The 15802-nt window shown below is 37.8% G+C and overlaps 1 protein-coding gene across 2 annotated transcripts in view; it reads left to right on the forward strand.

The window, feature by feature from the left end:
- Window positions 1-15802, forward strand: part of NEBL (nebulette) — a 385533-nt gene that overhangs the window by 273636 nt on the left and 96095 nt on the right. The window contains exons 3-5 of one of the 2 annotated variants that reach the window (XM_011963859.1): window positions 2609-2713; window positions 4345-4455; window positions 11651-11761. The exons of the other annotated variant lie outside the window; for it this stretch is intronic. Coding sequence (XP_011819249.1) covers window positions 2609-2713; window positions 4345-4455; window positions 11651-11761 — 327 coding nt within the window. The remainder of the gene's footprint in view (window positions 1-2608; window positions 2714-4344; window positions 4456-11650; window positions 11762-15802) is intronic. 2 annotated transcript variants of the gene reach the window in all.

Consider the following 15802-nt stretch of genomic DNA (forward strand, 5'->3'; position numbering starts at 1 on the left):
TTAGGAGTGCGGATGACTGTAAAAACAGGAAAGCTCTAACACAATGACTTAACAAGTAGGTTTTTGTTTTCCTAGCTGCCACATATAGAGCCTGGAGGTAGGTAGTTCAGTCTGGATACTATGGATGTTATCAGTCTCCCAGGCTCCTTTCCTTCTATTCTGTCGTCATTAGTATGGTGGCTTATTCCTTGGTAATGCATCATTGCCACTGCCTTCCCTGTGACTGAGAAAGGAAAAGGTAGAAGACAGAGTGTCAAAGGGTTGTGCAGCATCTCTCCCTTTATACCAGAAATGCTAGAAGCACTTCTGGGAAGATTTCGACTAAAGTCGCAGAGCTTGTGGCGTCCCCAGGCCAAACACTGAATGGCATGACCATGCCTGGTTTAGATCAGTTTTTCCTCTGGGACTGGGGCAGGAGCCTGCTGCTCTCATTAATCCATCTGGGCTCTTTTAATAGGAGACAATGGGAGTGGCCAGACAGTCTATCCAATAGGTGGTGTCAACCCAAGATTGTAAGATGTAGACATGGTTGTAATAAAATATAGCCATCTATTCAGTGATTTTTAGGTTACCTAAGATTTATTTCATTGACCAATATAGTTCCCTTTCAGTGATCATTTCCTATTATCTTGGCATAAGAAGGCTACTAATATGTAACTATTATTTATATAAATATTCCTTAAATATTTAAAAATCTAAGATTCTTTGCTTATTGTCACTTATATTGCACAATTCATTTGAAATCACACGTGATTGTGTGTTACTTGTAACAAGTTGTACAATTTCTCTTGAATTGTACAATTGTAAAGGATCTTGAATTTTAAATGCACCTTCAATTAAAATATGCAAATATATGTATCTTTTTAATAAAGACCCAAGGAAAAAAAAAAACACAGTCCACAATTAAGACTGAACTATTTGTCTGCCTAACAGAAGAAGTAAATACCTTACCCTTATCCAGTCCTCCTGTCCTGAACATTCTGCATGTGTCAGACTTTATCAGGAGGCTGTAGCCACAAGCACATACCACTGCAGTGAAGAATGTGAATGTGATGGGGAATAGATGGTGGCAAAAGATAAAAATAATGAGTCAAACTTAAGCCTAATGATAGGCTATTTTCTCTCACACTTAATTATATAACGGAGATACTTTTTTTTCCGTATGATCAAAATAGCCTACTATTTATCATACTGCCATTAACAGTTTAATTACTAGTGGCTGAGGAGGGTGATTTGCAGGAACCTAAAATTATGGCTAATCTCTGAGAAGAAAAAAAAGTAATTTAGTGCTCAGATAAGATAAATATGTTCTCATGTTGATTTCATGAATAAAGCAAATGTTTAATGTGGTAGGCGTCTGATATCCAAGAGTCACAGCAGTGCAATATGGCAATTTGAAATAACTTCACTTAATCCGTATCTAGTTCTACCGCGGGTTAAGTGATGCCCCTCAAATCAGGTTTGCATATGGGAAAATCTCCATGTACCATTAGTGTATAACATCAATATTATTCACGTCTTCTAAGAACCAGGTAATATATGCAATTCAACTCCACTTTTGGGTTATAATTAGGGAGAACATATAATTTATCATCTGAAACAGGAACACTTTTCCAGTCTAAGTATTTATGGTCTTGGGAGGGTAAACATGACTATATTACAGAGTGATACAACTTTTAGCAAATTACCTCCATCTTCTCAACGAGTCATCGTTTTGCCTCCCAGTTTCCAGATTGTGCAGCAATTAGTGTGACAGTGTGATTATATTTTAGGTCCTTCTCCACATTTCCTGACTTCTTTTGGGCTGGAATGTCAACCTGGGTCTTCCCCCAGCCTAACAATTCTGGCCTCTCCCCAAAGGGGAAGAGAGTGAGTCATTTGACCTGTGAGTTGCAGAGAAGAGATGAGCAGGCTTGGCTAAGCCTCACTGGGCTTTCTCTTGGTGATCTCCAGCAAGAAGGTATTCTGGAATGATCTCTACCACATAGCAAGCCTTCTGGGTAGGTTCGGCACTTCTCTGCGCTGGGGAGGAGGATTGGAAACCTATGGGTGCTCATAAATTGGGAGGAATTAGTAACAGGAAGCCCACGGTGGCCACAATTTAAGCCTCTTCCTCTAATCAAACATGTCTAGGTGGTAACGCTAATATTGATCCCCATTTGATTTCTGCCTCTACTTCTTAATTGGTCATATCTGCCATGCTGACTGCTTATTTTCTACCTTGAGGTAGGCAGCTATGTTTCTGTTTGGCCAAAGGCTTAAGTGTCAAGGCTTAAAAGCAACAAAACACCGGGACACTTGTAGGAGTGAGATGGCGTATGCTTGCTAATTGCACTGGGCAGGCTGGGTAAACAGGACCCATCATCGGGGTGTTGATGCTTAACTGGACCCTCGCTTATCTAAAGAACGGTCTCTCCTCACTGTGCCTCATCATCTTTGCAATCCTGTGCTGGATATCCGTTTATTTAACTTGGCTTGTTTTGAGGCCCCTTTCACATTTGAGTATTTACTTCAGTAAATGGACTTTATCGACCTAATTCTCATTCAAAAAAGGCCATTAGAATTGTTTTTCTTTTTCTCTTCTTATGTAAATCATTCTCTTTTTTAGATGCATTATAAAGAAGAGTTTAAAAAGTCCAAGGATAAGTGTACATTTGTGACTGACACTCCTATGCTAAACCATGTAAAAAATATTGGTGCTTTTATTTCTGAGGTAAGGTATCAAAAGCTTGCAAACTGGCTTGCATTTTTCTTTTTCTTTTTATACAGATGAAAGTCTGTGCATTAAAGAGATGGCGAATAATATTTTCAAAAGCACTACTGAATGTTAGTAATAGCTACATAATTATCTAATGCGACGCTCTGTCATTTAACTCATATAGATTGACATATTTTACTATGTATGGTTTATATATTTTATTATACATGTCTATATTTTGACTCTAAATCTTTCTTATTTATATACAATTCCTCTTGAAAAGGCATCTTTTTATTCAATAAGTAGAAAACACTGGCACAATGGTTCACTTTAGAAGTTCCATTATTTTGTTTCCTAATAGATATATTAGAGATAAATGATTGAATATCATTTTGGAAATAAATAAGATTTACCAGTTGTCTAAAATGTAGTATCTTTGATAAATAATGTTAAATGAATTTAAACTATTTTGGAGTAGGATAAAATTCAGTTCAACAGTGATACCTATTATGAAACCACAGACTGAGGAATACGCTACGTTCATTTTCCAGCTGAAAAATTATGTAGTTTCTTTCTGAAAGCATTTGGAGCTACAGTTTATGTTGCACTGTAAAGCATAATGTTAACGATGATGATTTCTGTGACGAGGCATTACTGTAGTCTGTGAATAGATCACTTAGAAGAAATACGTTTGAAAAGAAAAGGAATGAAATTGTGTTGTAAATGACTGACCTCTAGTGTTTCATAAATTATGTTGGAAAAAGATCAACTGGATGTTCTTGGGATTATTTCTGCTAATGCGAAACAATTTTGAATGAAATCAGTACATTTTATTTCATTAAGTACCAGAATCCAGAGCGTGTGGTAGCAGAAGGCTTGCACAGGATCTGTGCTCAATAAATCAATACTCAAATCTAGCTCTGAGCAGGAAGAACATCAGGAACTCGTCTGCAGATAATGGAAGAACACAGTTTGTTTGTCTTAGCTATGTTCCGTTATCCTGTGCAGATAAATACTTGATGTTCTCAATTATTGATTATGTTTCCTGAAGGAGTTAATTGCAGAGCAAAATATTGGAAATGAGCAATCTGTTGTGTTCCCTTGAACCTTAGTTTTCCCAAGAGGAAAGAGTGTTTGTCTTTGGAGTAGTGATTGAGATGGCTTACAGACAGTGCAGGTCAGAGGTGGGTAGGCACATAAACAACAAAAAAGCACTCCACCCTCCCCCTGGAGCAGGAGGAGGCTGAGAAGACCTGAATAAAAGAACACTGTCCTTTGTCAAGTTCTGGATAGTAGATTCTAACGACTTGTATTTTCTGGAACAACTCGAATTGCTTGCTCACTCATCCAGCATGAAACTGTCAATATACACAAATAGATTTACTTTTAGAAATGTGCTTGTGTTTAAATAGAAAGACAGCCGTTATGTCCTTGCATGTCTCATTGAAAGCGTTCTCTATGATAAATTGGATTTATTTCTATCTCTTCAGAATATGTTTGTCAGCTCCAGTATCTAAAATTAAAATGGTCTGCAGATTTTAAAATCAATTCTGTTTTGGAAGAAAGTTTCTTCTTTTCTTCTTAAATTCACAATTTAAAAAAATGGAAGTTTATTTATTAATTTTTTTCCTGTTCTTTTCCCCCAGGCAAAATATAAAGGCACCATTAAAGCAGATCTTTCTAATTCTCTTTATAAGCGGATGCCAGCCACAATTGACAGTGTTTTTGCAAGAGAAGTTACACAGCTCCAGAGTGAGGTGGGGTTTTTCTAAAGTGTCTCATAATTATGTAGATAAAACATATAACTGGAAAAAAGTTACTTAGCATTTTAATAAAATGTCTTCATCATGGGTGTTAAATACCAAATGAAAGTTGAAAGCGACTGATTAATGTGCTGTCAGTAGTTGCTGTTGAAACTGCAGAAAATGAAAAGGACATGCAGGTTTATGTCAGTCACGTGCTGCTGTTTTCTGAGTCCCTTTCAACGCAGTTTATAGAGCAAATCTTAATCTCATTTAGACAGCTTACATGGATGAAATTCTCATAGTAAATATTAAACTATTCTCTAATTTCATATATGATCCCTAAGTAGAGAATATTTGAATAGCTTGCTAAAAGCCACATAAAGAGATAATGGGGCTGGACACTCTGGCTCAGGCCTGTAATCCCAGTACTTCAGGAGGCCAAGGTGGGTAGATTGCTTGAGCTCAGGAGTTCAAGACAAGCCTGGGCAACATGGCAAAAGCTGGTCTCTACCAAAAACACAAAAATTAGCCATGCGTTGGCATATACCTGTGGTGCCAGCTACTCAGGAGGCTGAGGTGGGAGGATTGCTTGAGCCTGGGAAGTTGAGGCTGCAGTGAACCAAGATCATGCCACTGCACTCCAGCTACAGCAACAGAGTGAGACTCTGTCTCAAAAAAAAAAAAAAAAAGATAATGGTTAAATTCAGTATCTACAGATCTGCTTCATCAATTAAACAAATGGTCCCTGAATTTCCTTTTCTGTGGATTGTGTTTTTCCTTTAGGATATCTCAGGCTACCAAAAAGAGCCCCCATCAGGTGGAAGTTACAATTTGGTGATTGCCAGTTGCAGAGGAACTTAAGAATTGTCATCATGTAAACTCATTTTGAATCCAGAAGGGTTTAAGAGTAATTTTCTCTTTGTAGCGTATCAACACATAAGGCATTCTTAATCTATTGCATTTCCTAAAACAGAATTTCTAAATAGAATGTTTCACCTCTTTCTGGTTCATCTTAATGTTGTGTTTTCTTCACAGAACAATCAAATTTGGGGACGTTATTTTGTTAATCTATTCTTTAGCTCTCTCAGCTACACAAGAGCAGGGACCTCATCTGTCTTGTTCCTTGCTCTGGTCTCGGAAGAGTTCCTGGCACACAGAGAGTGCTCAGTAAATACTCGTAACATGGATTTTGTGGAATTTTGAAATTTTCTTTCCAAGGATATGCTTCCTTTTACATAGTTTGTATTTCTTCATTTCACATATTAGGTTAATAATAGTAAACACACAGAAGTTGTTCTATGCATTTCACGTGTATTTATGCCAGTCAGTCCTCACAACAACCCAATGAGGGTGTCCCCAGTTTAGAGTTGTGGAGACTGAAGCACAGAGAGGTTAAGTCAGTTGGCCAAAGTGGCACAGCCAGTAAATGGCAGCACCGGCACGTGAATATGGGCAGTCTGGCCCCAGAGTCTAGGTTTTTAACCACACACTATGCTATATTTTTCCTACCATTTCCAACCCTCTTTTTCTTATTAAGTAAGTTTACTTCTTTCCCCAGAATTTCCCCAGAATCTCTCTCTCTTTTTTTTACATGGAGTCTTGCTTGCTCACCCAGGCTAGAGTGCAATGGCTTGATCTCAGCTCACTGCAACCTCTGCCTCCCGGGTTCAAGTTATTCTCATGCCTCAGCCTCCTGAGTAGCTGGCATTACAGGTGCACACTACCACACCTAGCTAATTTTTGTGTTTATTTATTTATTTTTTTTTAGTAGAGACAGGGTCTCGCCATGTTGGCCAGGCTGGTCTCAAACTCCTGACCTCAGGCGATCTGCCAACCTCAGCCTCCCAAAGTGCAGGGGTTACAGGTGTGAGCCACTGTGCCGCACCTTTCCCCAGAATCTTTTTAAGTAGAGATACCTAGCTAATCTTATTTTTAAATTTTTTTGTTTTAAGTTCTGGGGTACATGTGCAGCATGTGCAGATTTGTTACATAGGTAAATGTGTGCCATGGTGATTTGCTGCACCTATTTAATATCAACCCATCCCCTAGGTATTAAGCGCAACATGCATTAGCTATTTTTAAGTAGTCTGAAAATACATTACTCTTGAAAAGTGCTGAGCATAGTTATTCTTTGCAGAACACCTTTAAGTATTTCACTATTACAAATTTAAATGTTCACTGTGTACCTGACTTGGCAGTAAACTAATCTCAGTTATGCAACATGCAGCTTAAAATATATGATGTCAAGGTTCTGCATGGGTGACTGTGACTAATATGCCCTTTATTTTTCCTGCCAATATCTGACCACCTAAGCACTTGCTGATAATGTGGGTTACTTTAAAAAGCAGATAATTACAACCCAACACTTGATATGTGACAAGCAACAATTAAGCAATAAAGAAAGAAAAGGAAAACAATCTATTATTGCTTTTATACTTCCTTGGGAAGGTAACTTTTCCGATATTTGCATCCTCATTTCTTTGGAAGCACACAATAGCTCTCAACTTCTTATAGCATAAATAGGTCTATAATACACAAATCCCTGCCACGTAGAACCTAACATGAAAAATAATCCAGGTTGTATATTTTGGAATCTATTATTTGTCAGAATAGGTTCCCACTAACATTGTTAACGTGTTATCCTATACTAAAATAGACACCACTGGGAAAAATACATATGCACTCACTTTCTAGCATTGCTTTCCATTGTTGTAATTAGTCACTGAACTTGTTAATAAAGAAAAACCTGGATTCTGGATAAGGTAGCTATTTCAAAGATTTATGTAACTGTCATAACATTTCTTTAGATTTACGTACATCAATGCTATTATTGTTAAAATTGTGATTCTTAGAGTTTACCTAATAACAAGAGGGGCAAGAAAGTAGAAGAACTATTTGACAATGTCTGTGATAATTAAACAACTAAACATTTACTGTGTCCAAATAGTATCAGATTTGTGATATCCTAAATTGGAGTATTGGATGAATTCAGAAATTTAATGACATTCTGGGTTCTAATGAAAAGTCTCTTCAACTTTTGACAAATTATTAAAACAAACTATTATCTTAAAGTCAATTTGCAAACACTCTCAGATGCTTAAATTGAAACTAGAATGATAAGGTAAAGTTAGCTTGATGAACACTTACAGAAAATGCCTGAAAGGAAGAAATGCCAGAAAAAGACAGAAATGTAGAGTTTTTAGGAGGCCATTTTATTAGCTATCCCCTGTTAACAATTTTATAAGCACAGATTACAAAGAAAGCTTCTGAGAATGAAATGGACCATGCCATGAGGTGGCGAGATCCTTCTCATCAGGGCTGTTTCAGGCACAAAGGCTAAATAATGCCTTATCATAGAAGCAATTCAGGCTACTCAGGCATTGGAACTGCAGCTTAATGAGAGTCTATGTGTCATCCGCAGTGGTCGCAGGATTCTGTTTCAGAAGTTCAGAGGTTCTATGCTATGGGAATAAAAGCGTATTTACCTGTGTCACATAAAATGTAATGTAAGTTATGTTATTGTTCTGATCGTCTTTGTAGCATCCTATGCTATGTTGTTAGAAATAACCATCAAGTAGAGTTAAGGAGCCAAATAAATCATACTTTTCAGGGGCAAAGCCATTATTTTAATTTTCATTCTTGACCTCCTTGGCCCGTAAACTTTAATTCGAGATCTGTGAATTTTCTGAAAGCGAGGGCAGGGAGAAGCTTCAGAGCGTCTGTAAAACCCCCAATTTCAATGCCACATTTGGCCAGGTGCTGTGGCTCATGCCTGTAATCCCAGAACTTTGGAAGGCCGAGGCGGGCAGATCTCTTGAGCCCAGGAGTTCAAGACCAGCCTGGGCAACATAGTGAGACTCCATCTCTAAAATAAATGAATAAATAAGTAAATGCCAAAAAATTCTGTAAGTTAAACATAAATGTACATTTTATCTGTATACATATGAAATATAAAATATGCTGTAAGATCAAAAATGTAAAATAAATGTATTTATCACTTATATAAACATAAAGTGTATATGACTATTGCAAGTGGACTCCTGTCTCCAGGTTCCTAATAACATGGCAATCTTAGTTCTCAAAATATGAAGAAAACAGCATTAATGTAGGGAAATGTCATACAATAATGACAAATCCTAAGAAATCAAATTTATCAGCAAATTTATTAGCTTGACACAATTTTCCATTAGCTATTTTAAGAAAGAAAATTAATATGATAAATTAAAGTTCAGCTCCCTCCAATTTGATGTAATCTTAATTCTAAAGTGGTACTTAGTAGCGGCTATAAATGAAATGACGATTTTAATGCTGCAAGTAGAAAATTACATAGCCTTTTTAAGAAAGAGTGCTTTTTAAAATTGTGCTTGATGACTCATCATTTCTATGATAACCCACAAAATGATCAGCTGCATTGTGTTACATTTATCTAGTCACAAGTATATGATAGTAGGTCTGAAGTACAAAATAAACCAGGCAACCATGAAAAAGGAAATAGGCATATACTAGTTATTTTCATTTAAGACGAAGGAGCAAATCTCATAGAAGTTTTTCCTTGGCTTTATAGACTTGGGTACCCATTAAACTCCTCCTTCCCCTACCTCTGAGTTATAACACGGGGTGTAATAGAACTGAGATAATGGACTTTCTCCACCTGAATGGAGGTTTTTAAAGGGTTCCCTGCTTAACATAATTAATTGGTGAAAATGTAAAGATGCAGTCTCCAGAGGGAGATATCTTGATGGAGTATATCGATGGACAGACTTTAACAAGATGAATTATCCCTAGAACAACGTGAGGTGCTGCTTCTGAGTCCCGGTAACCAACCAAATCCTCAGGATTTGAGGCAGAAATATGGCTGGGCAAGACTTAAGACTTAAAGTTATCAGTTGGCAGAAGTCTCAGCATAGCTATCAAAAGAAAAATATTGTGATCTTTGGATATGTTAATAACGTTTAGCACGGAGGAGGAGATAACCTGGATTAAATCTAACAGTTCTAATTAAGATTGGTCCGACCATTGTTAACACCTTAAGAAAGAGATTGATAAATTGGGATTTGGGCTGAAGAGAGCATGTAAGGCGTTCAGGAGTACAGCACTTTAATCCATACTGCGAGTCTGGAGGAACAGAAGTCATTGCCGACTGTCTTCCCACATTGGAAGCTCTGTCTCATGAACTAGGCTCTTTTCATATGGCCACATAGATGCAGCTAGGGGGAGATGGACTGGGGTTTCAGTAAAGAAAGAACTTTTAACCTGAGCTTTCAGAGTTTAGAGACTATGGTGGCCCGGGTTGAGTTCTCTTTCAGTGGAAGTTTTTGAAAAACTAGATGGGGGTCTGTCCAGAGAGGGGATTGAAACATTGATAGTTACACCAGATGACATTTTTTTTGGATGACGAGATTCAGTGACTTTAGTTGTAAAAATCAGACTTATAATGATCACATTAATCCTTTCAATAGGTTTATTATCCAAGTTGAATGGGTGGTTAATACTGTTTATAAAAGCCAATTAAGGGTTTAAGCTCACAAGAATGTTTAGTAAACTCATTTATTCATCTGTTCACCAAACATTTATTGCATTTCTACTCTGTCATTCACTGTGACAGGCACAGGATAAAAAGATGTGTGAGATAGGTGTGCAGTCAAGGAGCTCATATTGGTAAAAACTTTCTCCTTAAGTTTAATTTTATATATTCTTTGCATTGAAAACTAGATCTTGTTTTGTTGTTGGTAAAGCCTGTTCTAGTTTTTCTTTTTCTTTCTCTTTCTCCTTTCCTTTCATTTCCTTTAGTTTCCACTTCTCTTTCTTTTCTCCTTTCCTTTCTTTCTTCTCTTCCCTTCTCTTTCTCTCTCCTTCCTTCCTTCCTTCCTTCATTTTCTTTCCTTTTTTCTTTCTTTTTTTCTTTCCTTTCTTTCTCCTTCTTTCTCTTCTCTTCTTTTCTTTTCTGTCACAGGATCTTACCCTATCACTCAGGCTGGAATGCCATGACTCACTGCAGCCTCGACTTGCTGGGATCAGGCAATCCTCCTGCCTCAGCCTCCCATGTAGCTGGGACAACAGCCATGTGCCACCATACCTGGTTTCGTTTCGATATTTTGTAGAGATGGGGGCCTCACTTTGTCATAATCAAGTCTCCCTCTTGGACTTCTCTAATTACACGCATGAGCCACTGAGCCCAACCTACTTTTTCTTTCTTAAGTTGCCATTTTTCTCATGTCAAGTAATTCCAACTCCATTTAACATCCTTTTAGTATTAAACTTTTAATATATTTTAAAATTAATATTTCCTTTCTGTCCTTCATTTGTTATTATTTTATTCTCATTCTTTTAGCTATTCATTTATTTATTTATTCATTCACTGAGCAATATTTTGTGCCAGGCACTCCTCTGGGTTCTGAGGATTCAGTGAACATAACAGTTGTGTTTAGTAAGGGAAGACGGATAAGTAATTATACATAAACTAAACAAAGTAATTAAACATTATGAAGGAAATAAATAGGTTAATAATATCAATGGAGACCAAGGGGATAACATGGTTTCTGTCTTTGGGTTCCTCTTTAATTTCCAACTTTGTGGTTGAGTTTGGTTACATCTACTTCTGAGATATCTTTCTCATATCCCCTCTCCATCCTAGTATGGAGGAAATTCAACATAGTGCTTATGGATGGCATTGGTCCATTTCCCTAGTGGAGGCCAAGACTTGACATATCTGAGAATTTTGCCTGCATGCTATATTTTCTCCCAAAGGTTTGTGCATTTGATGAAGCTTATGTTATCTTACAGCTGTGCCTACATAAAATCAGACCCAATCATTTGAAAACTAACAGTTTACTTTCAAATATCCTATAATTCCCCTCTACTTAGTTGTTTTACCAAGATTTAAATCTTTGACATCTATACCCCAGAAAGCTCTTGGATGTGGAGGATTTCCCAAAATGCACCCAAGGTTTAAGCTAGAAGAATAAAAATGGAAATTCCATCTTTGGTCAAGGACATTTTGAAATAAACAACAAAGAGTTAGAATTAGGAATCTGAACAGAAGCACAAAGATGAATGCATTGTGGATACTGTCTTGTTATAGAGATTTAGGCAAATTAACTATCAGTGGTGGTGTTCAAATATATAAAGTCCTAGCAAAACACTGAAATTTAGCAGGCAAGAATTTATACACCTCTAAATGGGACTAACAATTATTTGTGTTTTTCAGGTGGCCTACAAGCAGAAACATGATGCTGCCAAAGGAGTCTCAGATTATGCCCACATGAAGGAGCCCCCTGAGGTTAAACATGCCATGGAGGTCAATAAACACCAAAGTAATGTAAGGAAGCTCATTTCTCATGATTTTCTAGTGAATTGTAGTTAAGTCATATCAAGGCTTATGATTATTTTGCTGCAATTTAAATATTACAAGAGCCCTATTCAAAAAATACTTTAATATTTCTTATCAGTTAGAGGTACATCTGAATTATTCTATCCACAGTTATTAACACCTTGCCGAATACCTTTATGTTATCGGGCCCTTTCAGGCATTGGAATTTTGCTTTGTACAAGACAAAGGTAGATCCTTTAGACCTATTGGGTTATCAAGCATTTCCAGAGCTTCCTTGACTTGATGCTGAAGCTCATGGCTTCTAAGTCTAGAATCACAGAAGAATTGGAAGAAAGGGCATCAGGAATCAATGGCACACAGACGGATCATTCACTAACACCAGCTATGTTGTACCCACTACTGTTTTCTCTTTTCTTTTCTTTTCTTTTCTTTTTTTTTGAGACAGAGCCTGGCTCTGCCACCCAGGCTGATGCAGTGGTGTGATCTCGGCTCACTGCAACCTGTGCCTCCTGGGTTCGAGCAATTCTCTGCCTCAGACTCCCGAGTAGCTGGGATTATAGGTGCCCACAACCACACCTGGCTAATTTTTGTATTTTTACTAGAAACAGGGTTTCACTATCTTGGCCAGGCTGGTCTTCAGCTCCTGACCTTGTGATCCACCTGCCTCAGCCTCCCAAAGTGCTGGGGTTACAGGCATGAGCCACCGTGCCTGGCCTATAGTTTCTTTTAGGATGTTTGTAAGAACAAATGGTCCAACCTAAGACCCATGGGAAATATGACAGCAGTAGATGCCAAATGGCTGACTTTAAAGCCAAGATGGAGGAAATCAGTCAGTAGAAAATCAGTTTCTTCTTTGGTAAAAGTTAGCAGTTGCATCAAGGTTTGCATGCATTTGCTGAATTACCACCACCATCCTGGTGGCCTAGAAGAGTAATTTCTTCCTGGAATTGTAGGGGAAGCTTTTTTTAATCTCCTCATCCTGACTTTTCTCTCCAAAAGGAATGTGTGAACTGTTCATCAGGTTCTTTATGCATTAAAATCAGTTAAGATAAAGTGCCTGTCTTTTTTGGGTCAAGAAACTCCCTTTCTTGGAAAAGTACCGGAAGTCCAGTTGTCATCTCACATAGAGTCTGTTCTGTCACTTAGTCCCTTTATGGAATGGTGCTTGGCTGACCATGTGTCCCCATAGCCCCACTGTGCAGAGTGTTTTTCGCAGAATGGCAGCTGTTATTTGATATTAAATTGCAGTAAGCCAATGTTTAAGTAAAAAAGTGGAATGAGGTTTTACTTTTTAACCCATATATACAAACATATGCCAATAGCAGAGCACTTTTCTAAGATAGTTTAAGATTGCTAGGAGATGAAGAAGCTACATGTCTATAATTATTTTAAGGGTTCTTTTAAGGGGATGCTTTATAAGAACTGTTTGCTTAAGGATGACTGTAATAATCATAATAACTACCACTTACTGAGCACAGCCATGCACCAGGAACTATGCCAAGACTTTGATCATTTCCAATTCTCGTGAAAACCCTGTACTGATTCTTATTTTGTAGATGAGGAAAATGAGACTAAGAAATCAAACTGCTGAGTCTGCTCTTTCTGTTCCACCTTGCTGTTTCCACCTTAAAGGTCACTGGCAATTAGTTGAGGTTTTAAATGCAGTTTTTAAAAATGGGGAGCAAAATAGGTTGTCTTCAGATTTCAAATGCACTGCAGGAAAGAATGGCAGAGAAACCCTGAGTTTCCAGTATTTTAACACTGAAGAGACTAAATTCACACAAAAGGCCACGGGTTAGAAGGTGGTCTGGTGGTCTGGGGTGAGGTCTCTTGTTACACGAATCCCCGGGAGGCTCTTTCCAACTCTATAATTCAATGAAATTCAAATACGAAAGTTCCTTATCATAGAACTGGACTTATTATTTTAACTCTGCCTTTTCTTCTAAAAGGTCTTTGATTGAGGGATTGAGGGAATAGAGTATAAAGCCCTTTTCTCCTTCATTCAATACTGTGTACTTATGGGAGAAGGCTGTATTTACTTATACTCCTCTGCCGACTTGACTCAACCTTTGCATGCAAAGTTTGTACATATAATAGGATTTAGAAAGTGTTTAAGACTATTTACTCAGATTTAAAGTGAGAATGATATTTGTATTCTACCTGTGAAGTAGTTGATATTCCTCTGGAGTCAAGCCACTTAGAATAATACATTTGTTGTCCCTACAATATGAAATTTAAACATAGGTCTTGAAAGTACATCTCTTGGTTCTGTGGGTGGATCTATGGAATCTCTATAAAAGACAATCTCCCATAAACCTGTCTCCTGTAAAAGTTCAGCCCAATGAAACTCATTGCAGAGAATTTGCTAGTAGAATTACCCTTTCATAATGCAGACTGTCACTTTGCACTATGGCTATAAATGACTTCATTTAATTTAAAATAAAAGTGTGTCATATGTGTATCTGATTCACCTGAAGACAATGGAAGTCAGCATCTTTGCCTAACTTTATGTTTCCACAAAAATCAAGTCAGATTTCTAATACCTTTTAGTGAACCAGGATTTCTCTCTCTTGTGCCTTTAGAAATGTGAGTAAGCAGAAGAGAATGAGGGAGAGGGCTCATGTGACTGTATGGATTAATTTCCACCTCTGAGTAATGGAGTTCCCAGGGGCAGAGTTTTCTGGAGGCAGTAGTCTTTTGTGCCACCCCAAAATTAAATGATCTCCAAACAGTAAAAAAAAATTTCTTAGAATAGCCTCCACTGTAGTGAAGTGGCGTCATTGTCTGGGGTAATACCTGAGGTTCATCATCTCATGTCAAGTAAATTAAGGACACGGACACACACAAGGAGTGAGTTTAGGAGTGGAGGTTTACTAGGCAAAAGAAAGAGAAAGGAGAACAGCTCTCTTTTCTTGTGAGAGAGAGGTACACCCAAATGGGACTTGTGCCTTGTGGCAGAGTGCACCGGATTTTATAGACGGGCTTGAGGAGCTGGTTTCTGATTTACATAGGGCCCACAGATTGGTTGGACCAGGTATGACATTTACATAGCCTGTGAGGAAGCTGGTTGCCCCCTGCCCCCAGTCCCACTATGCAAATGGAGTCTTTGCCTGGCCATTTCCCTGTTGTCTGCTCCCTACTGCACATGTGGTTGGAAAGGAAAAGGGAAGATGGAACTGTCATTTTGAACATGCCTACTCCCAGGTAGCCTTTTCCTATTGGCAACTGCCAACATTCACATGTTCAAGCTTCCAGCTCACTTGTGTACGTCTGCAGCTCGATTTTACAGGCTGCTCTTTGTTAGAAAAGAAAATGACTTTGGGGCTGCTTTTCATTAAAAGGAAAGCCTTACCAAGGACTTCCTTACCCTTGCTATCTGCCTAAATAATTTATTCTTAACTCCTGTATCAGTAGCATATAGAAAAGGAACTTGGAGTCAGACGTTGGTTAAAATGCTTCTTGGCCATACGTTGCCTAGATGACCCTGGACAAGTTACTTAATGTCTCTAAATCTCAATTTTCTCATCTGTAAAATGGGGACAACAATATCTACCTCAGAAGATTCTCACAAGTATTAAATGAAACAATATGCGTAAAGGGCTTCACAGAAGAGCCTCCATCTTCAAGGTGGCTGGCATACACTATTGGTTCTATTTGGTCCTCCTTCGATTTTTAAAGGGTGAGTTGGGAGTTTAGGGTGATGTCATAGTTAATTTGAAACAATTAAAGGAAGTCCAATTTATAAAAGACCAAATCAATATGAAATTTATATTAGGAAATGTTTAGGTCAGAAAGACATATTCAAAAGGTTCCTGAACCTATCTTACTAATACTATAATCAGAAAATGATTAAAAACAGCCAACCGAAATCTTTTTGTACCTTAAGGGATATACCCCTGCCAAACTTTTCTAATGTAATTAGAGAAATTGGAGATATTCTATCCCATGACTTTCCCCTAAAGATGGACTTATAATGAAAGCCCTAGTTATATTATTAGTTCTCATCAATCTTATCAGAGACATGAAGTC

The sequence above is a fragment of the Colobus angolensis genome, unplaced genomic scaffold (assembly GCF_000951035.1).
Source record: "Colobus angolensis palliatus isolate OR3802 unplaced genomic scaffold, Cang.pa_1.0 Scaffold63, whole genome shotgun sequence".
Taxonomy (NCBI): Eukaryota; Metazoa; Chordata; class Mammalia; order Primates; family Cercopithecidae; genus Colobus; species Colobus angolensis.